Source organism: Thamnophis sirtalis, unplaced genomic scaffold (assembly GCF_051295495.1).
Source record: "Thamnophis sirtalis isolate CommonGarterSnake01/CBP01778 unplaced genomic scaffold, rThaSir2_p1.2 scaffold_9, whole genome shotgun sequence".
Taxonomy (NCBI): Eukaryota; Metazoa; Chordata; class Lepidosauria; order Squamata; family Natricidae; genus Thamnophis; species Thamnophis sirtalis.
The window spans coordinates 4,447,527-4,470,463 of NW_028261389.1; the positions used below are offsets into that span (position 1 = coordinate 4,447,527).

Sequence of the window (22,937 nt, forward strand, 5' to 3'; positions counted from 1 at the left end):
TGGCCCACAGAAGAAAACAATCCCAAAATAAGCCGTCAACAATCGTCATAATTAAGTGGCAGAGCTCACATTCCTGCTCTCTCTCTCTCTCTTTGGTGGCATTAATGCCGGTCCTTAATGACAATTTTTAAAAAGACTTTTTAAACCCCATCGGGCACCCAAACTGATGCCAACCTTCTTTTCCCACGCTCCTTCAAAACTGGCAGTGCTGTTTCCCAAATATAGGTAAAGGTAAAGGTTCCCCTTGCACATATGTGCTAGTCGTTCCTGACTCTAGGGGGCGGTGCTCATCTCCGTTTCAAAGCCGAAGAGCCAGCGCTGTCGGAAGACGTCTCCGTGGTCGTGTGGCCGGCATGACTCAATGGTGAAGGCGCACGAAACACTGTTCCCTTCCCACCAAAGGTGGTTCCTATTTTTCTACTTGCATTTTTTATCTGCTTTCGAACTGCTAGGTTGGCAGAAGCTGGGACAAGTAACGGGAGCTCACTCCGTTACGCGGCGTTAGGGATTCGAACCGCCGACCTTTCTAATCGACAAGCTCAGCGTCTCGGCCACTGAGCCACTGCATTCCCCAAATATAGCCCAGGTTCAAATTATCTCTGCATTCTTGGGGGTGAGTTTCCCTTCACCATAGATATATTTGCAATCATCTGCTTCTGGTTTGGAAGGGACCTTGGAGGTCTTCTAGTCCAACCCCCTGCTGAGGCAGGAAGGCCTATTTCATTCCAGACGTAGTTGTCCAATCTCTTCTTGAAAACCTCCAGTGATGGGGGGCAGTGACAACTTCTAGAGGCAAGTTGTTCCATCGATTAATTGTTCTAACGATCAGGAAATTCCTCCTTTGTTCTAACATACATGCCTAGGTATGTGTCCGTGTGTGAACGCTGGAGCAGCACTGGAAACCTGAAGACCAGCTGGACTGTGCGCATGGCTGTTTTTGGGGCCTTTTTGGGGTCGTTTTCAGGCCATTTGGGGGCCTGAAAAACGGCCTGAAAGCCCCCAAAACTGCCTGTTTTTTCTCCGTTTTTGGTCATTTTTTAGGTCATTTTTAGGCGCCCACAAAGATCAGCTGATTGGTGTGCATGTAACCAGAAGAGCAGCTGGTAATGGCACCAGTGCCCACAGAGAAGGCTCTGCGTGCCACCTCTGGCACATGTGCCATTGTTCGCCATTATGGCCCTATACCATTCCAGACAAGTGGTTGACCAATCCCTTCTGGGAAACCTCCAGTGTTGGAGCATTCGCAACTTCTGGAGGCAAGGAGTTCCACTGGTTAATTGTTCTAACTGTCAGGAAATTCCTCCTCAGTTCTAAGTTGCTTCTCTCCTTGGTTAGTTTCCACCCATTGCTTCTTGTCCTGCCCTCAGGTGCTTTGGAGAATAGATTGACCCCCTCTTCTTTGGGGCAGCCCCTCAAATTTTGGAAGACTGTTATCCCGTTATCCCTGGCCCTTCTTTTCATTAAACTAGTCATACCCAATTCCTGCAAACAGATGTGCTTCATGTGTTTTAGCCTCCTATACCATCCTGGACAAGTGGCAGTTCAATCTCTTCTTTAAAACCTCCAGTGTTGGAGGTGCACCCACAACTTCTGGTGGCAAGCGGTTCCACGGGTTAATTGTTCTCACTGTCAGGAAGTTTCTCTTTCATTCCGGGATGGATCTCTCCTGTGCTTCTGCATGCACTCAGTAAACAGTAAACAGCAACAGTGTTGGAAGGGACCTTGGAGGTCATCCAGTCCAACCCCCTGCTCACGCAGGAGACCTGTAATAGCGATTCGAACCGCGGAACTGCCGACCTTTCTGATCGACAAGCTCAGTTTTCTGCCCTATTTTGCTTGAAGATGAATTTTGCTTGGTGATGAACTTCAGGATTTTCCCCGCCTCTCCGCAGTTGCGCTGGAATCCATCCGTCCCGTGGCCCCGTTGCAAAATGAAGTTGCAAACAGCGGGAGCGCGCAGATTGTTTCATCTTCCAAATAGCAGCTGTTGGGAGCGCTTCAAAGCTGGAAGCCCAAATGCGTTCGGAGAGTTATGTTTTCAGGCATTCTGAGTTGTCTTTTAACATTACACACTTTGCAACGGTCCAACGGCTTCTGGGATGGCGCGGTTTCATTCCAAGCTCAAAACAAAACACATATGTTCCAAAGAAGGGATGTTGGTTTTTTTCCCCCCCAATGTCATGCCAAAAAAAAAAGAAGAAGAAGAAGAAAGCAAAACTCATCCCTTGGAAGAATTTCAAATGTTCTTCCCATGGAAGGCAGCCAAATGGACTGTTCCAATCAGACAGTTCAATTAGGGGGATGAGTAGATAGGGGGATGGTGGATGGTAGATGGATGGATGGACGGACGGACAGACAGACAGACATAGATGGATGGATGGATGGTTAGATAGATGGATAGAGAGATGATAGATGGAGGGATAGATAGATATAGATAATGGATGGATAGATAATAGATGGATGGATGGATGAATGGATGGATGGATAGACAGACAGACGGATGGATAGATGGTTAGTTAGTTAGATAGATAGATGGATGGATGGATGGATGGATGGATGGATGGATGGATGGATGGATGGATGGATGGACGGACGGATGGACAGACACAGACAGACATAGATAGATAGATGGATGGATGGATGGATGGATGGATGGATGGATGGATGGATGGATGGACGGACAGATGGACGGACACAGACAGACATAGATGGATGAATGGATGGTTAGAGAGATGGATAGAGAGATGATAGATGGAGGGATAGATAGATATAGATAATGGATGGATAGATAATGGATGGATGAATGGATAGATAGATAGATAGATAGATAGATAGATAAATAGATAAATAGATAAATAGATAAATAGATAAATAGATAAATAGATAAATAGATAAATAGATAAATAGATAAATAGATAAATAGATAAATAGATAAATAGATAAATAGATAAATAGATAAATAGATAAATAGATAAATAGATGGATGGATGATGGATGGATAGACAGACAGACAATAGATAGAGATAGACAATGAGAGATGTTCTCTGCTCGGTTAGTTTCCACCCATTGCTTCTTGTTCTACTCTCAGGTGCCTTGGAGAATAGCTTGACTCCCTCTTCTTTGGGGCAACCCCTGAGATATTGGAAGACTGCTATCATGTCTCCGATGGTCCTTCTTTTCATTAAACTAGACATCCCCAGTTCCTGCAACCGTTCTTCATATGTTTTAGTCTCCAGTCCCCTAATCCTCTTTTTTTGCTCTTCTCTGCACTCTTTCTAGAGTCTCCACATCTTTTCTACATCGTGGCGACCAAAACTGGATGCAAATATTCCAAGTGTGGCCTTATAAAGTGGTATTAACCCTTCACATGATCGTGATTCTATCCCTCTGTTGATGCAGCCTAGAACTGTGTTGGCTTTTTTGGCAGCTGCTGCACACGGCTGGCTCCTATTTAAATGGTTGTCCACTAGGACTCCAAGATCCCCTCTCACAGTTACTGGCTTGGATGCTGAGCTTCATGTGCTGGAGCATGGAGCTTGAAGTCCCACGTGTTTCGCTTTCTTTCTTTAGCTTCCCAATTTCTAAAAAATCTGGCAGGCTCCTTTTAGCAGATGCAAAGCAAGCAGGATTTCAGCCCTCGGAGTCCCTGGTGATGGAAAGCGCTTTCTCCCCCAGCATTGTGGTTGGTGGTGCAGCTGTCGAAAACATGGCAATGTTCCTGCTGCTACGACAATCTCGGTTGTCTGTTGTGGAAACCAGGCCTGGTTTGCACAAGACTCTGTTCCAGTTTCTTAAGATTCACGTTCACTTAAATGCCGGTCTTTGATTTTGTGCACCTCACTGGTTTCATTCCTTACCAGATGGGTGGACTTCAACTCCCAGAATCCACTGCGATGGCCACACTGGCAGAGGAATTCTGGGAACTGAAGTTTGGCTGCCTAGAAAAGGACTTTCAACTCCCAGAATTCTCTGAGAATTCTCTTCCAGAAAGAGAATGAAGGGAGGGAAGAAGGAAGGAAGAAAGGAAGGAAGGAAATAGAGACTGAAGGGAGGAAGGGAGGAAGGAAAGAGAATGAAGGGAGAGAGGTAAGAAGGAAGGAAGGAAATAGAGAATGAAGGGAGGAAGGAAGGGAGGAAAGAGAATGAAGGGAGAGAAGAAGGAAAGAAGGAAATAGAGAATGAAGGGAGGAAGGAAAGGAGGAAAGAGAATGAAGGAAGGGAGAGAAGAAGGAAGGAAGGAAATAGAAAAAGAAGGGAGAAAGGAAGGGAGGAAAGTGAATGAAGGGAGGGAGGGGAGAAGGAAGGGAGGAAGGGAGGAAAGAGAATGAAGGGAGGGAGGGAAGAAGGAAGGGAGGGAGGAAATAGAGAATGAAGGGAGGAAGAAAGGGAGAAAAGAGAATGAAGGGAGGGAGGGAAGAAGGAAGGAAGGAAATAGAGAATGAAGGGAGGGAGGAAGGAAGGAAACAGAATGAAGGGAGGGAGGTAAGAGAAAAGGAAGGAAATAGAGAACAGTGAGGGAGGGAGGAGGAGAGAGAATGAAGGGAGGGAGGGAGGGAAGGAAGGAAATAGAGAATGGAGGGAGGAAGGAAGGAAATAGAGAATGAAAGGAGGGAGGGAAGAAGGAAGGAATGAAATAGAGAATGAAGGGAGGGAGGGAGGGAGAGAGGGAGGACCCTAAACTAAAATGTCTTGCCTGATGTCTAATGAAAAGGAAGGTTTTTTTCTTGAGCTTTTTATTTCTTTTTATTATTTCTTTGCGAATTCTTGGGTCTTTATGTTAATATGTGGAGGCTAATACATTTAACTTCATTTTCCTCTTCCTCCTCTCAATTTTCCTTCCGCATCTGGTTCTTCTCTTCTTTCCTTCTCTTCTTCATTTTTCTTCATACTTTCTTCCCTTCTCTCCATTTGTCTTCCCTTTCCTCTCTCACCTTCCCCTCCTCCTCTTCGTTTCTCTTTTCCCCTTTCTCTTCCTTTCTCTCCTTCCCCTTCCTCTTTCCTTTCTCCTTCACTGCAGTTGTCTTGTGTCTCTCTCTCTTTCTCTCCCTCCTCCTCTTCATTTTTCTCTTCCTTCTCTCCCTCTTTTCCCCTTCTCCCTTGTCCTTCCCCTGTTCCTTTTTCTCTTCTCTAATTTTCCTCCTCCTCTTCTGCTTCAACCCAATCCTCCCGTCTGCTTAATTTCTGGCAGTGCCAAATATTCATCACATGTTTTCACCTGTCCCCCACTGAATGGTGCCTTCCTTTTTGGGATGATATTTTTCACACCTTTTGGTGGGAAGGTGTTGAGCTGTTAGCAAGGTGAAGGGGGGAAGTGGGTGGGGGCAGTGAGGAGATGCCAGGATCCTTCCTTCCTTCCTTCCTGAGGAAACCAGGCCGAGGAAGCCAAAATGAACAAGGGCTGTGAATTCACAAATAAAAATCATTATTTATCGACTCATGGCCACAAGTTGAGCCCACACTTTCCAGGGCAAAGCCAGGCAGTGGTTAAGAGAGTTTTGCCCCATTTTATGACCTTTTTTTGCCATGGTTGTTAAGCGAGTCATTGCTGTTGTTAAGTGAATCATCTGGTTTCTTCCATTGACTGTCTATGTCAGAAATCGGGCTGGGAAGGCTCTAAACAATAATCACGTGAAACTCAGGACATGGAAACGGTCATAAATACGTGCCAAGTGTCCAAATTGGCTGGGGAATTCTGGGAGTTGAAGTCCACCCATCTTAAGGCATTTTGACTGGGGAATTCTGGGAGTTGAAGTCCACCTGTTTTAGGGCATTCTGGCTCAGGAATTCTGGGAGTTGAAGTCCACCTGTTTTAGGGCATTCTGGCTCAGGAATTCTGGGAGTTGAAGTCCACCCATCTTAAGGCATTTTTGACTGAGGAATTCTGGGAGTTGAAGTCCACCTGTTTTAGGGCATTCTGGCTCAGGAATTCTGGGAGTTGAAGTCCACCCATCTTAATGCATTTTTGACTGAGGAATTCTGGGAGTTGAAGTCCACCTGTTTTAGGGCATTCTGGCTCAGGAATTCTGGGAGTTGAAGTCCACCCATCTTAAGGCATTTTGACTGGGGAATTCTGGGAGTTGAAGTCCACCTGTTTTAGGGCATTCTGGCTCAGGAATTCTGGGAGTTGAAGTCCATGCATCTTCAAATTGCCAAATTTGATAAAGCAACTACTAAACTAGCAGTGTGGAACTTGGAAAAGGAATGCAGGAATCACTTTATGGACCTGAAGCCAACCTTATGCTCTCTCTGGCAGCCAGGAAAATATAAATTATGTTATTTCTTTAATTTTTGTATGGGGGGGGGGCACTACTTTCTGTTTTTGCCCTCCATCAGAGTTGTCTTCAAAATGGCCCCAGGAAGCAATTCTTATTTATTATTACAATCCTTTATTATTATTATTATTATTGTTGTTCAGTTCTCTGAATAATCAGATCACTCAGCGGGAACTTCATTTGTTTCCCACTATTGAAAGCCGCACATTGTATGGAGATATAAGATTATTTTTCTTTGTTTTCCCTTTCTTTTTTGGTTGGTCTCCTTGGAGACCAAACTGGATTTCGTAGCAGCAACAAGTAAAAATATCGATATTCATTCGGCCTTTTGGTCAGGTGTCGGCAGCTACACAATGTTGAGTTTTGTCCCTCTTTTGTTTTCTAAGTTTTCAAAATCGATTTGTTTGCTTGCTCTTTTAGAATGTGTGTAAGTTTTCTTCTTTATTAAGGGGTCATGATATGGCTTCTATTTTTGAAGACAAAAGAGCCATCACAGAGGAAGCAACTTTCTTAACCTAGATCTGTGTTTCTCAGCCTCGGCTGCTTTGAAGGGGATGGACTTCAACTCCCAGAATTCTCCCAGGCAGTCCATCCATCTTAAAGCAAACTGACTGAGGAATTCTGGGAGTCGAAGTCCATCCATCTTAAAGCAAACTGGCTGAGGAATTCTGGGAGTCGAAGTCCATCCATTATAAAGCAAACCGTCTGAGGAATTCTGGGAGTTGAAGTCCATCCATCTTAAAGCAAACCGTCTGAGTAATTCTGGGAGTTGAAGTCCATCCATTATAAAGCAAACTGGCTGAGGAATTCTGGGAGTCAAAGTCCATCCATCTTAAAGCAAACCGTCTGAGTAATTCTGGGAGTTGAAGTCCATCCATTATAAAGCAAACTGGCTGAGGAATTCTGGGAGTCGAAGTCCATCCATTATAAAGCAAACTGCCTGAGGAATTCTGGGAGTTGAAGTCCCCCATCTTAAAGCAAGCTGGCTGAGGAATTCTGGGAGTTGAAGTCCATCCATTATAAAGCAAACTGCCTGAGGAATTCTGGGAGTTCAAGTCCATCCATTATAAACGAAACTGCCTGAGGAATTCTGGGAGTTGAAGTCCCCCATCTTAAAGCAAGCTGGCTGAGGAATTCTGGGAGTTGAAGTCCATCCATTATAAAGCAAACTGCCTGAGGAATTCTGGGAGTTGAAGTCCATCCATTATAAAGCAAACTGGCTGAGGAATTCTGGGAGTTGAAGTCCCCCATCTTAAAGCAAACTGGCTGAGGAATTCACTTAATAACCATGTTACTAACTTAACAACGGTGGCAAGAAAAGTCGCAGAATGGGGGCAAAACTCAGCTAACAGAATAACAGAGTTGGAAGGGGCCTTGGAGGTCTTCTAGTCCAGCCCCCTGCTCAAGCAGGAGACCCTCTACCATTTCAGACAAATGTCTTCTTAAAACTCCCCATTGTTGGAAGTTGGAACTCCGTCAGCTTCTGAAGGCAAGTCGTTCTAATGATTAATTGTTCTAACTGTCTTGTTTAGCAACAGAGATTTTGGGCCCAAATGTGGTTGTAAGTCGAGGACTTCCTGTAGGCATTATTTCTGCTACCCAGACTGGATCCCTTAGTGCAAAGAAGAGTGGGGGGAGGTGTCAAATTATTCCCCAAAGCGCCTGAAGGAAGGAGAATAAACAATGGAGGGAAACTAATCAAGGAGAGAAACAACTTGGAATTATGGAGAAACTTCCTAACAGTGAGGACAATTAACCAGTGGAACAGCTTGCCACCAGAAATCGTGGGCGCTTCATCGCTGGAGGTTCTAAAGACAGTCACTTATCTGAAATGACGTTCTCCTGCTTGAGCAGGGGGCTGGACTAGAAGACCTCCAAGGTCCCTTCCAGTTCTACTCTATTCAATTCTAACTCTGGGGAAAAAAACGCCTTAAAGGCAGTGGAAATTTTGAATCATTTAGCTTCCCGACTTTAGCTTCAGAGTGAATTTTACAGGGGGCCAAAGCTGCTGTTAACAATAAAGAATCTTTTTGGAAATCTGTTGCATTAGCTTAATGGTGGATAATTAGCTCACAGTGGCCTGGACTTTTTTTTAAAAAAATATTAACCATGCATCCCATTAGGTGGGTGATTAGGAGATGAAAGACGCTCTTTCATCTTTCTCCAATCTGGGCAAGGATTCAGTGTTTTGGGTCTCTAAAACAAGGAGTGGATAATTATTAGAATAGAATAGAGTTCCTTTTTTAAAAAAAAGTTTTAATTTTATTTTAAAACAAGCAAAAACATACATATAACATAAAAATTGCCATCAATTACATATCTATTTAGCATGTCAATTGGTCACAAACATTTGTGCATCACCGTTTTCAGCAACCCAATATACATTAGTACATTGATTATCATTGTAAATAATATATTCAGTTTCTGACCCGTCAAAACCGCGGAGGACAAAATCGTGCTCGACGAAAGCGCGCATTTGACGTCATCACAGCGCGACGAAAAAAATTAAAAATTGAAATAAAATTATAATTAAAGCAAGCCGATTCACATAAAGGTAAGGATTAGGGTTAGGGTTAGGGTTAGGTTAAGGGTTAGGGTTAGGGTTAGAGCGTTAGGGTTACGTTTAGCGTTAGGTTAAGGGTTAGCGTTCGGTTTAGCGTTAGGTTAAGGGTTACGTTTAGGGTTAGGTTTAGGGTTAGGTTTGGGGGGGTTAGGGTAAGGTTTTCGCTTTATTTTTACATTTTTCGATCACAGCGCGATGTTTTCGTCGCGCTGTGATGACGTCAAATGCGCGCTTTCGTCGAGCGCGATTTTGTCCTCCACGGTTTTGTGGTGGAACCATTCAGTTTACTCTTATAATTTCTTCCTTTTAAATATGTATTCTAAAGATTAAATTCATAAGTATGCTTACTATCTGTTACATCATTATAAATCTATTTAATAATAACATATCTTTATGGTATCATCTATCTTATTCTGGTATTTCTTACAGTATATATTTTAAAAAAAAGGTTCACCAACATTTTATATTTGTGTATCATTACTTTCCATTATATGTACAAATCATAAAATATCTATCAAATGTATATAAATGCATCTTTATCACTGTGTCTCATATATTCAAACTACAATTATTATTTCTTCATTTTAAACAAAATATTCTAAATATTCAATTCATATATATACCAATATTCCATTACTTTGTTATGCATCTATATAAAAAATACTATATAAAAGTAATATGTCTTTATGGTATCTCCTATCACATTCTATTATTACAATTCAAAATAGAATTCGTGATTGGACACACGAGGAATTTGTCTTTGGTGCATATGCTCTCAGTGTACATAAAGAGAATAAAATACATTCATCAAAAATAAAAAGATACAACCCTTAATGATAGTCAAGGTTACTAATAAGCTAGCAAATCATACCAGTAAATAAATAAAAACAATATAAATGCTAAAGATGCAAGCAACATGGTTATAATCATAAGTGGGAAGAGATAGCTACTAGGGAAGAAGAGAAGAAGAATAATAGTAATACATAAGATGACCAGACGTTCCGATTTTCGCGGGACAGTCACGATTTCGCACAATTTGTCCCGTGTCCCGGGACATTGTTAAAAAGTCCTGATTTTTGTGACCGGACACGGAAGTAAGCCTACCCCGCCCCCAGCCCTGTAATACAGTCTTCGTAAATTGTTTGACAGTGTTGTGGGAATTAGTTGTTTAGCAGAGTGATGGCATTCGGGGAAAAACTGTCCTTGTGTGCCTAGTTGTTCTGGTGCGCAGTGCCCTATAGTGTCGTTTTGAGGGTAGGAGTTGAACCAATTTATGTCCAGGATGCGAGGGGGTCTGTAGATATTTTCACGGGCCTCTTTTTGACTCCTGCAGCATACAGGTCCTCAATGGAAGGCAGGTTGGTAGCCATTGTTTTTTTCTGCAGTTCTAATTATCCGTTGAAATCTGTGTTGACCGTTATGGATGTGCATAATTATTATCATTACTTGAGCATAATTTCAGAATGCAGCTTTGATGTGTGTGTGTGTGTGTGTGTGTGTGTGTGTGTGTGTGTAGGAGGGGCTCATCAAGTCAAAAAAAGTCAAGATGGAGGCCACAAAATACTTTTATTCCATAACTTTAAAATTCTTTCTTTTTTAAAAAAAAAATGATTTTCTAATAGATGCCTTTCTTAAGGCTTGATAAACATCGTGTTACCTCAGTATTTGATTTGCTCAACAGTAGAAATTTATTTATTTCAAGTCTATGTGTTGCTTTATCATTTTTTCCAACTAAGTATGTACTTTCATCCAGTATTTTTTAGCTTTTGGACATGTCCACCACATCGGGTAGTATGAACCAGATGATTGATTACACTTCCAGCATTTAGCAGATCTATATTTTTACACTTGAAACCAGAGATATTTTTATTGGGCATTATATCAGGAAAATATGATAAAAAGATTATATATCTGGTTTTACATATACTAACTGCAACCAGAATTATATTTGCACAGCAATGGAAAAACAATGAGATTCCGTCGCATGAAAATATTAGAATGCACAGAAATGGATAGATTAACACTCACTATTAAGGACGAAGAAGAAACTGAATATTTTTTTTGATATGGGATGTATTTTATCAATGGTTAGAGTTAGACAACAGAAACAGAAGTCTAAAAGGATGAGACATAAAAAGAGGAAATACTAATGTGGAGTGTTGTTAAAGAAGATGTTAAGTATTATTGTTATTATATTATTATATTATCAATATTATTGTGATGAATACTACAACAAATATGTGGATTATGATTGTTGAAAAATAACTGTACCCAGATCACACACTGTTCAATGGAAATTGAATGTTATATAAATAAAAGGAAAAAAAACATGAAAAAAAAACAGTAGAAATTGACATTCCTAATCTCTCTCACACACACACACCCCAACCGTTGGTAAAGTAAATTCCATGTTTGACCGAGGAGTCCTGTACTGGGTACAAACTTTTGGGTGGCTTCTGAGGTCCTCGGTTTCTCGCTTCCCAGGTGCGCCAGGAAGGAGCAGTGCGAACGCTCCAGCGAGCCCCGGAGGTTTGCCTCGGAGATGAAGCAATGTGTCCGACTCACCGTGCACCCCAACAACATCTCGGTCTCCCAGTACAGCGTGACGGTAAGGATGATGGGCTTTCGTTTACCTCTGAACTGAACTGGGAAATGGAAGAATTGATACGTGGTCGTTTGAATTTTTTTTTTTACGGAGTCTTTGAGGCCACTTGTAAGTTCACCTGTGTCCCCAGGGGTCACCTGAGTGGTGCAAATGGGTGTGGAGCCTTCTTGGAACTGTTGAAAGGACCGTGTTGTAAACTGGAGATAGATGACGTCATATATCTCCCCCTCTGTTGAGAGAGGCCCATGTTGACCTGGATGGCCTCTTTGACCCTTCAAACCAGTGGTGTTTCCTGTCCAAAATGTGGACTTTGCTGTCTTCAAACAAGTGTGTCTCATTGTCAGTCTGCACTCTGACCAGTGCAGTTGTCATTATCTTTACGAGGAAGACGAAACACGTCACTTGAGGTTCCCAGCATCCTGCTTTTGGGTGGTGACGGCAACCTCAGGATCTTCCATCTTTCCTTGTGTAGCTCTGGGGCATCCTGTCCTTTCCACCTGTTCTCATTGCCCTCTTCCTTCTCCTCTTTTCCTTGTCTCCTGCAGCTGGTGTTGGAGACCTACAACGTCCCTGAGCTATCCAACGGGGTCAATTGCTCCTTTGGGGACTTGGCGGAAATGGACGGCCTGGTGTCGGGGAACAAGATCAGGTGCCTATCGCCAGCAGCCAAGGAGGTCCCGAAGATCATCACGGAAAATGGTAGGTGTCAACCAGGGACGTGCAGTCAGGGGAGGCAGGGGAGACGGGGCCTCACCAGCGTCATGAGGAAAAGAAAAGAATAATTAAAAGGAAAAAGGCCAAGGTAGTTGCTGACAGGGTCACAGTGGATGACTCTGCTTAGTGCTTAACTGCAGTGGGAGGCGAAAGAACCACGGGCCTCCGTTACTCTATCTTTATGATTATTTGAGCAGAGTTAAGCAAGGGTTAAAAGGCGAAAAATTCCTTATGCAAAGGAGGCACGTGGTTCTCTCGCCTCCCGTAGAGGGCATTTTAGAGGCTTTTTAGAGTTCTCTGGGAGCAACTAGTTCAGTCTGACCTCAGAGCTCATGCCTTTCTCCTTTTACATTTTTTTTTCTTTTCATGAGGGCAGGCAAAAGCAGAGTTGAAATCCTCTCTGAAACAGCTGGAAAAGATGTGTGTGTGGGGAGGGGGGAGCAATTCAAAAAGTTTGATTGCATGTAGAGCCATGTTGCCTTTTCAAACACACACACACAAACACACACACACACACAGCTGGATAAAAGTATATAAGCCCAGTTTCACTGATTACAAGTTTGAAAAGGCAACGTGGCTCCACCTGCAATCAAAGGCTCCGATCGGAAGGCAGCAGGGGAAGGGGGGGTGGGTATGGCAGAGGAGCTGCTTTCAAGCCATTGGAAAATATATCCAATCCAACTTCTGTGTTTGTGTTTGTTTGAGAGTGAGTGAGTGAGAGAGGGATCCAACTTCTCTGTGTGCATGTGTCTGTTTGAGAGAGGGGGGAGGGAGGGAGGGGGAGGGAGAAGAAAAAGAATGGAAAAACTTATTTTGCAAGGGGGGAAAATGCTGTCACTTTAAATTGGAACTGAGCATGCCTGGCTGTGGAATTCTGGGAGTTGAAGTCCACAAGTCTAAAAAAATTGCTGCCTCACCAGCCATAAAGCTCACCGCACGTCACTGGTATCAACATTGTCGAGTTCCCAAACTTTCTCTCTGCGTCAGGCCCCAAAAAACAAGAAGTCGAGTGACTTTATTTTTGCTTGCCTACGGACAGAATCTTGCCAGACTAAAGCGATGATCTACATGTATTGTAGTTCATTGCCTTAGTCTTGCAAGATTCTGTCCATAGACAACACTTTGGTCTTACCACCTTACAACCTTTCATGTATTGACTCTTCGAAGTTATAACAGTGCTGAAAAAAGTGACTGATGACCAGTTTTCACACTTGATCAAAATTTGGACGCTTGGCAACTGGCCTCTATTTATGACGGTTGCACTGTATTGTGATCATATTTTGCAACCTTCTAGCAAGCAAAGTCCAAGGAAGCCAGATTCACCTGGCAGTCGTGTTATTAACTTAACAACTGCCGTGATTCACCAGGTCTACATCTCGGCCAAAACCAGGTCTACATCTCGGCCAAAATGAGGCTGGGGGTGGGGTGGGGTTTAAAAGCTCAATGACTATATATGTATACTTTTTTTCTTTTTTAAAAAGAAGGAGGAGGAAGATATATGTTAAAATTAAATATGTATATTGAAAAGGAATTATCAATACCATCGACATAAAATGGAGCTCGCTCAGAAGCTGAAATACATCAAGTAAATGAGATGAAGAGTGGGAAGTAGAGGAGAGAGATAAGGGAAGAAGAGAGCGATAGGAGAGAGGGCGGGGAGGAGAGGAGGAAAGAAATGAGGGGTGGAAAGGGGAGAGAAGAGAAGGAAAGAGGAAGGGGAAGTAGAGAAGGGAAGGATGATAGAGGGAAGAAAGGAGGTAGGGAGGGAGAGGAGAGAGGGAGAAGAAAATGATGGATAAGGTACAAATACGGTGTATGGAGAGCAGAAGAGCCAATAATTGTTTTTGGGAGTTGATGGGAAGATGAATCGATGTAAACATTTAATGATACAATCCGATGTTGGCTATGTAATAGCATACATGTGGTTAAATGCTATGATATATATAAACAACTGCCGTGATTTGTTTAATAACTGTGGCAACAAAAATATGGCAAGATTCATTCAACAAGTGTCTCACGTAGCAACAGCAATTTTGGGCTTAATTGTGGCTGTACGTTGAGGCCTATTGTTTGCCTAAAGACAGAATCTTGCCAGAGTAAAGTGTGGAGCAATAGTTACAGAGATACAGATGGATGTGAACTGTTTGGGAGGCTCTGACCTTGCTCTCTTCCTGCCCACCTGAGATTCCAAACTCTTCTTCCCCTTTGTGCTCTGGGAAAAAAGGCCCCCTTCTCCTGCAAATCGAGACTACAGGTAGCCCTCAACTTACAACCGTTCATCGAGTGACTGTTCAAAGTTACGACGACACTGAAAAAAGATACTTTGGCTGTTTTTCACACTTATGACCATTGTAGCATCCTCATGGTCACGTGATGAAAATTATTCTGCTTGCCAACTGGCTCATACTTATGACAGTGGCGGTGCCATCGCTGCAGCTGTTAAGTGAGTAACAACAGCTGCTAAGCAAAACTGGTTCGCTTCTCAGAAGGTCACAAAAGGGGATCATGTGACCCTGGGACACTGCGACCGTCATAAATATGAACCAGTTGCCAGGTGCCCGAATTTTGATCACGCGATCACGCAAGTGTCAACAATAGTGAATAACAGAAACAATCACAAATCGCTTTCTTTGGCGTCATTCAGAAGTAGTATTTATTTACCTTCCCTACCGGTTCGCAAATGTGAGCATGCACACCATCGCTGTGCATGAAGTATGCTTTCCGCGCAGGCCCTTTTAGCTAAAAAAGGGCCTAAATGGGATGCCGTAGAGTCAGGACGGGTGGGCGGGGCCACCAACAATTTCCACTACCAGTTCGGGCAAACCAATCTGAACTGGTAGAATACCACTGTCAGGGTTCCAAATAGCATGCAAAATTAAATCAGAGTCCAAGGCAAAGGATTCCTCAAAGTCCCAATTTATGAAGAGAGCCATGTTGGCACCTCTGGGAAAACCCGAATCTGAAAACTTCCAAGTCTTCCCCACCCAGTTGAAAGTTCAAGATCTTGCCCCCACGCCCACAAGTCCATCCCATGGTCCAATCTCCTCCTGCCACGCTGGCAGTTCCACCCATCCAATTCCGGTCAGGTGCAGAGGTGCAAAGACAAAGGATGACCTTGGCTTTCTAGAGAGAATGTTGTTATGGCTACCTAGCATCTAACTCCGTACAATCCTCCCACTCCCAATTCCCCACTTATGAAACAGCATAGTAGAATAGAATATTATTATGGCAGGCCAAAGATCCAAAAGGAACATGGCTGCAGGCCTGGCAACTACCTCTGGTGCCGTTGTAACAGTCATTAAAGGAACTGTTGTAAAACAAGGACTGAAGTTTCTCCCAATCTATTCGACCTTAAAATCCCCCCAGCAGGGAGCGGTTTGCGATTAAACCCAGCGTGTTAACGGAGCTATCCAAGTCCTCGGCAGAGCAGGCGGGCAGCGGAAGGGGGCGCCCCTCGCCCCCAAATGCATTCAGGAATGTGCGAGCCGGGAGTTTGCGCAGGCAGACGCCCCACTATGAGCTCTTGTCAAGTCCCCTTTGCCGTGATTGATTAATGACTCTTTCAGGGGGAAGAAAATGAGAGAGGTGGATTAGCCAAACGGGGTCAAAGATTTGCATTAAACATGCGCGCACCTTTGTTCTGAAGTCTTAATAGGTCCCTGAGATGCGGTTGTCAGATGAGGGGCAAGCCAGCATTCAGGTTGTCATTGAAAGAAGGCAGGCAGGGATTAAAGGAAATAGCAGGACCTGTCACTGAATGAAGGTTAGGGAAGGGGTTGTCACAGCCGAGACGTTGGGGTCCGTGGGGTGCGAGTAGAGGGAGCGAAATGCGGGGGGAACACGTCCTCTTGAAATGAAATGCAGGTAGCCCTCAATCTACGACCACAACTGAGCCCCAAATTGATATGGGTAAGTGAAGAAATTTGTTAAGTGGTTCCCTCCCCTCCCAATTTTACAACCTTTCTCGCCACAGTTGTTAAGCGAATCACTACGGCTGTTAAGTCAGCAACATGGCTGTTGAGTAAATCTGGCTTCCCTGTGGACGTGGCTTGTCGGAAGGGCGCAAAAGTGGATCACATGACCCCCGAGGCCGTCATAAATATGAGCCTCGTCGTCAAGCACCTGAATTTTGATCACGTGACCACAGGGATGCTGCTGCGGTCGTAAGTGTGAAAAATGGTCATAGGTCACTTCTTTCAATGCCGCCGTCAGTTCGAACAGCCACTAAACAAATGGCTGTATGTCGCGGGTGCCAGATTTAAGTTAGTACGAGTAACAGACACTGGTTTAAGTCCGGTTATCTTGGTTGAAAGTTGGTTGAAAGGTTCAAATGTAGAGCCAGCTCTTTCAAATTTTAGCCCTGGTCAAGGCGAGACCCCCAGGTAGAGAAACACAACTCCATGGCAATTTTACCCGAGAACACTTCCCTTAGGACTGGCGTCTCCAAACATGGCAACTTTAAAACTTGTGGACTTCAACTCCCAGAATTCCTCACCTGGCATAGTCCTAATGTTGCCAAGGTTCCCACCCTGGGGAACCACCATGCGCAGGTGGACCAGAAGGAGGGAATTCCCTCCATCCCTTTTACTCGGGTGAATAACAAGGTAACCCGGCTGTTTTCTTCCTCGTAGGAGACCACCACGTTGTCCAACTCCAGCTCAAATCCAAAGAAACGGGCATGACTTTTGCCAGCACCAGCTTTGTCTTCTACAACTGCAGTGTCCACACCTCGTGAGTTCACGCTTCTCTTCCGGGTCCTCTTTTGCTGACGGTGCCCGTGTTTTGGGCCTGTGAATTCTATCGCCTTTAGTGAAGCAGAGATGATTCTGAGTTCAGCATTAGGAGGGTGTGTGTGAGAGAGATGATAGGACGGATGGATGGATGGATGGATAGATAGATAGATAGATAGATAGATAGATAGATAGATAGATAGATAAATAGATAATAGATAGATAGATAGATAGATAGATAGATAGATAGATAGATAGATAGATAGATGATAGATAGATAGATAGATGATCGATAGATGATAGATAGATAGATAGATAGATAGATAGATAGATAATAGATAGATAGAAGATAGATAGATAGATGATAGATAGATGATGGATGATAGATGATAGATAGATAGATAGACAGACAGACAGACAGATAGATAGATAGATGGATGATGGGTAGGTAGGTAGGCAGGTAAGTAGAAAAAGATAGATAGATAGATAGATAGATAGATAGATAGATAGATAGATAGATAGATAGATAGATAGATAGATGATAGATGATAGATGATAGATGATAGATGATAGATGATAGATGATAGATGATAGATGATAGATGATAGACAGACAGACAGACAGACGGATGGATGTTGGGTAGGTAGGTAGGCAGGTAAGTAGAAAGAGAGAGAGAGAGAGAGAGAGAGAGAGAGATAATAGACAGACAGACAGACAGATAGATGGATGATGGGTAGGTAGGTAGGCAGGTAAGTAGAAAGAGATAGATAGATAGATAGATAGATAGATAGATAGATAGATAGATAGATAGATAGATAGATAATAGACAGACAGACAGACAGATAGATGGATGGATGATGGGTAGGTAAGTAGGCAGGTGTAGAAAAAGATAGATAGATAGATAGATAGATAGATAGATAGATAGATAGATAGATAGATAGATAGATAGATAGATGATAGACAGACAGACAGACAGACAGTGCGTAAACACACTTATTTACAACCCAGTGATGGTTTGCAGGTGGTACACCCTAGTACGGGCGTACCGGAGCCTGCCCAGAGCATCGGATACAATTCCGGTATGGTGCTCCAGAGGGCCCACCCACCCGCCCGCCCGAGCTCCTTAAAGGTCTTTTAAGTCTTCGGGGTTTTCGTGCACAGCTGAGTAGCTGGAGCGTCGCGGAAGCTCGCAGAGGCACTAAGACGTACTGCACGCATCCATGTGGACGCTGCCAGGACCGTTCCAACCGTACCAGTTAGAACCAGATCCGGAACCCACCACTGTTACAACTAGTCTTTGCACTTGTGACCATCACAGCATATAAAGTTCAGGACTTGGGAAATGTTGCAGCCTGGTTTAGCTCTGATTCTCTAATGAGAATCACCATGCTGGCTTCCATACGTAAGGCAGGACTAGAACTCACCATCTCCTAGCGATTGGTCCAGAGTCATCCAGACAATTTTCATGCCTAAGGTGGGACTAGAACTCACCATCTCCTGGTGTTCCAAATCACCCAGCTGGCTTTCACACCTAAATTGGGACTAGAACTCACCATCTCCTGCTGATTGGTCTAAAGCCAGCCAGCCAGCTTTCAGGGCTAAGGCAGAACTAGAACTCCCTGTTTCCTGGTGACTGGCCTAAAGTCACCCAGCTGTCTTTGATGGCTCAGGTGGGACTTAACCTGGGGGCTGCTGGAGGACTAGAGACTTTGGAGTGTGGATTTTGATTAGTGCTTTGATTTATCCCCTCCCCCTGTGAATGGCACAGGTGCTTTCTTGGCGTTTCTTTTCTCTTATATTTCTTTCAGGTGCCTCTCGTGCGTGGAGAGCCCGTACCGATGCTACTGGTGCAAATATCGTCACGTCTGCACCCACGAACCTCGCAATTGTCACTTCCTGGAGGGGCAAGTCAAACTTCCTGAGGTAGGAGGACACAAGGGTGTTCCTGAGATCGCTTGCCTCCTGCAGTGATACCTTTAATATTATTAAGCTAGCTGATAACCCGGTGTTGCCCAAGTATTTATTTATCCCAATCCTGTATTAGACAGGAATGATGATGTCAAGTGGCAACGTAAATGTGGAATAGGCTGTCCTCCCTCCTTCCATTAAAGTCAACGCAATTCCTGAAGAGGCGGCAGTAAGAGCAACTTCTCCCTGAGCCCTGATTTTGGCAACAATTCAATTAGTTAAAAAGGTTTCCCCTGTGCCCCGATACTTGTTGTTTTGCTAGTTTATCTTGTCCTCAAGAATAATCAAACCTTGTTGAAAATGTCCGGACCAAACATAATTTCTAATGTTGGATTTCCCCTCTTACCGGAGGGGACACCGCTCAATCCTTACCATATCCAGATTCCAGAATAGCAATAGCAGTAGACTTATATACCGCTTCATAGGCCTTTCAGGCCTCTCTAAGCGGTTTACAGAGAGTCAGCATATCACCCCCACAGTCTGGGTCCTCATTTCACCCACCTCGGAAGGATGGAAGGCTGAGTCAACCCTGAGCCGGTGAGATTTGAACCGCTGAACTGCTGATCTAGCAGTAGCCTGCAGTGCTGCATTTAACCACTGCGCCACCTTGGCTCTGACAACCCTAATCAAAAGATTTATGAGAATTGGAAGTGATGCCAATTTCATCACCGCTACAACTTTAAGCGATGACTCCGCCCTGATTGGGAAACAGAGTTCTTTCTTCTAGATTAGATGCGATGATTTAATTTCCTTTCATTCCTCCAAATTAAAACCAGTGGTGGGATCCTACCGGTTCAACAACCAGTTTCAGTGATCACGCGCTTTGCAGCTGATCGTCGGAGCTACCGTTTCGCCTGAACCGGTCTGAACTGGTAGAATCTCACTCCTGATTAAAACCCAAACTTGCCGGTATTCTCAAAGAGCCCAGTGTCAGCGTTCCAAGTATCATGTAGAATTAAATCAGAATCAAAGGCAAAACGATCCTTAAAGTTCCAATTTAATAGACATCTTAGCACATTGCTGTGTTAATCCCAATTCTGGAAATGACATCAGAATCCCACCCAGTTAAAAGTTCATGATCTTGTCCCCACACCCACAATCCATCACATGGTCCAATCTTCTTCTTCCACGCTGGCATCCACACCCAGCTGCTTCCGGTCAGGTGTAAAAGTGCGGAGACAAAAGATGACCTTGGCTTCTAGTAAAGAATGAAAACAATACATTCCACAATCCTATTCCTGTCTATTCCCCCCTCCCATCAACTATACTAAAGAAAACAGCATAATCAAATAAGAGAAAGTGTGGCAGGCCCAAATTCTAAAAGGAACATAATTGCAGGCCTGACACCCAGACTGGGCCAAGCCTTATTCATCTCATCTTCAAAACTTCACTTTTACAAAATTGCAAAAAACTGATGCACAAAAGTTTGTAAACCGAACGACATGCTTGACGAAATTGAGGAAAGTTTTTTTTACATGCGTTGTTTTGTTTTTATTGGTTTTAAAAATAAAAAAAATATTTTAAAAAACCTTCACCTCAGCAATAAAACCAAGGTATTTGTACGGCTAGAAGCTGACTCAAAAAAAGGGCGGACAATCGGATCGCGCCAATTGGGGATCGGAACACTTTGCTTTGGGTGTATAATTTTCCCTTTTCAGGGGGCTTTTGAAAACACAGCCAGCTGCTTTGAAATATGTTTTGGCAGCCCTCGAGTGGAAGAATCTGTGGTTTATTATTTCCTCGAACGGGGTGGGAGAGAGAGAGAGAGCGCGTGTGATATTTACTAGATAGGGGAGGAAGATGTGTAAGAGACAGCTACTGCAATAAGATGATATCAGCTTTTGAACAAGGATCAGAGGGGGAAAAAAAAACCTAAAAATTGTACCCGGTTGTGAAAAGGAGACAAGAATAACCTTGCTGGGACAGGATGATGGTTTGCCGTACACTAGCAGAAATCTAACCATCATTGCACTGTGGGATGACAGTCCGTGGCTTATCTGAAGGGGACTTCACGACCAAAAGTTCTTAAAACACGCTTCTCTGCGCATTTATTCCATTCCCCAACATCCTGTCCAGAGGTGGGTTCCTACCAGTTCGCGCCAGTTCGGTAGAACCGGTTCGTCAAATCTACCGAACTAATTAGAAGAGGTTCCACCAGGAAGCAGGCCACACCTACAGAAGAGGTTCCAAAATTTTTTGAAACCCACCACTCTCTCTCTCACACACACACACACACACACCACACTCATACAGAGAGAGAGAAAGAGAAACAGGAAAGAAAGGAACAAAGAAATAAATTAAAAAATTAAAAAGAAAGAAAAAGTGAGAGAGAGATGAAAGAAAAAAAGGAAAAAGGGACAGAAAGACAAAAGGAAGGAGAGAGAGAGGAAGGAGAGAGAGAGAGAGAGAGAGAGAGAGAGAGAGAGAGAGAGAGAGAGAGAGAGAACACATGGTCAGCAAGCCACTCCCACCAGGTCAGATGGCCGGCAAGCCACTCCTACAAAGGAGGCCACACCCACAGAGTAGGTTCGAAAAATTTTTGAAACCCACCACTGATCCTGTCAGAACTGAAGAAGCTTCTGCGACGAGAAGCAAAATGTCTTCAAAGAAAAACCAGAAAGTCCTGTTGCCTCTTGAAAAAAACAGCACCTTTGGGACAACCATGACCTGGAGGTCTGAGAATCTCCCCAACTTCTCTGTGAATTAATTATGCCCAAATCATCTTGACAAAGTAGGAGACAGTTCCCAGGGATGGTATTCAGCTGTTTCGGACCGGTTCTGGCTAACTGGTAGTGGAAATTTTGAGTAGTTGCAAAATATCATGGCAAATATCACCTCTGGCTGGCCACCCCCTCTCGCCCCTGCCTATATATTCCCTAGTTTTTTTAGCTGCGCGGGAGAGTGGATTGCCACGCCCCAGCTGAGCTAAACAACCGCTCAGCTCACCGGCGCTGACACTGAGGGTGGTCTTTGAGTGTTGGTGTGCACGTGCAAAGCACATGTGCGCTTTGCACGCTCTTAGAATGGCTGCTCCAGGTTTGCTGAACCGGTGTTCTTCAGATGTTTGAGGACTGCCAAGTCGATGCGAGCTCTTCCAGGTAAACCAGACAGGAAACCCAACTCATTCTACTTCATTGTAAGGCTACGTTAACAGAATTGTGCTAATTGTAAAATACAGGTCATCTTCGAATTGCAATCATTTGTTTGGTTGCTGTTCAAAGCGGCAATGACTCTGAAAAAGAAGGAATGTCATGGTTCCAAATAGCATCCAAAATTAAATCAGAGTCCGAGGCAAAGGATTCCTCAAAGTCCCAATTTATTAAGAGAGCCATGTTGGCACATCTGGGAAAACCTGAATCTGAAGGCTTCCCGGTTTTCCCCACCCAGTTGAAAGTTCAAGATCTTGAACTCACCCACAAGTCCATCCCATGGTGCAATCTCCCCCTGCCATGCTGGCAGTTCCACCCATCCAGTTCCAGTCAGGTGCAGAGGTGCAAAGACAAAGGATGACCTTGGCTTTCTAGAAAGAATGTTGTTATGGCTACTTAGCATCTCACTCCGTACAATCCCCCCTCCCATTTTCCCACCATAGAAAATGCACAACAGAATAATAGAAAGTGTGGCAGGCCAAAGATCCCAAAAGAAGAGATGGCTGCAGGCCTGACAATGAGCCGAGGTGGCGCAAGTGGTTAGGGTGCAGTACTGCAGGCCACTTCAGCTGACTGTTATCTGCAGTTCAGCGGTTCAAATCTCACCGGCTCAAGGTTGACTCAGCCTTCCATCCTTCCGAGGTGGGTGAAATGAGGACCCAGACTGTGGAGGCAATATGCTGACTCTGTAAACCGCTTAGAGAGGGCTGAAAGCGATTAAAAAACTGGCATGTACTTCTGACGGTTGCGGCATCTCCCGGGGTGGGGTGGGGTCACGCGATCTCCTTTTGCAACCTTCTGACAAGCGAAGTCTAGGGGGAAAATCAGATTCACATTAACAACTGTGATATTAAGTTAACAACGGCAGTGATTTGCTTAACAACGGTAACAAGGAAGGTTGTGAAATGGCGGGGAAATTCACTGAACAACTGTCTC

General features: G+C 44.0%; 1 protein-coding gene across 1 annotated transcript in view; it reads left to right on the top strand.

Moving 5' to 3' along the window:
• Nucleotides 1-22,937, top strand: part of PLXNA4 (plexin A4) — a 487,979-nt gene that overhangs the window by 311,003 nt on the left and 154,039 nt on the right. The window contains 4 exon segments of the mRNA XM_087722680.1: nucleotides 11,320-11,443; nucleotides 11,986-12,139; nucleotides 16,786-16,885; nucleotides 18,693-18,807. Coding sequence (XP_087578806.1) covers nucleotides 11,320-11,443; nucleotides 11,986-12,139; nucleotides 16,786-16,885; nucleotides 18,693-18,807 — 493 coding nt within the window.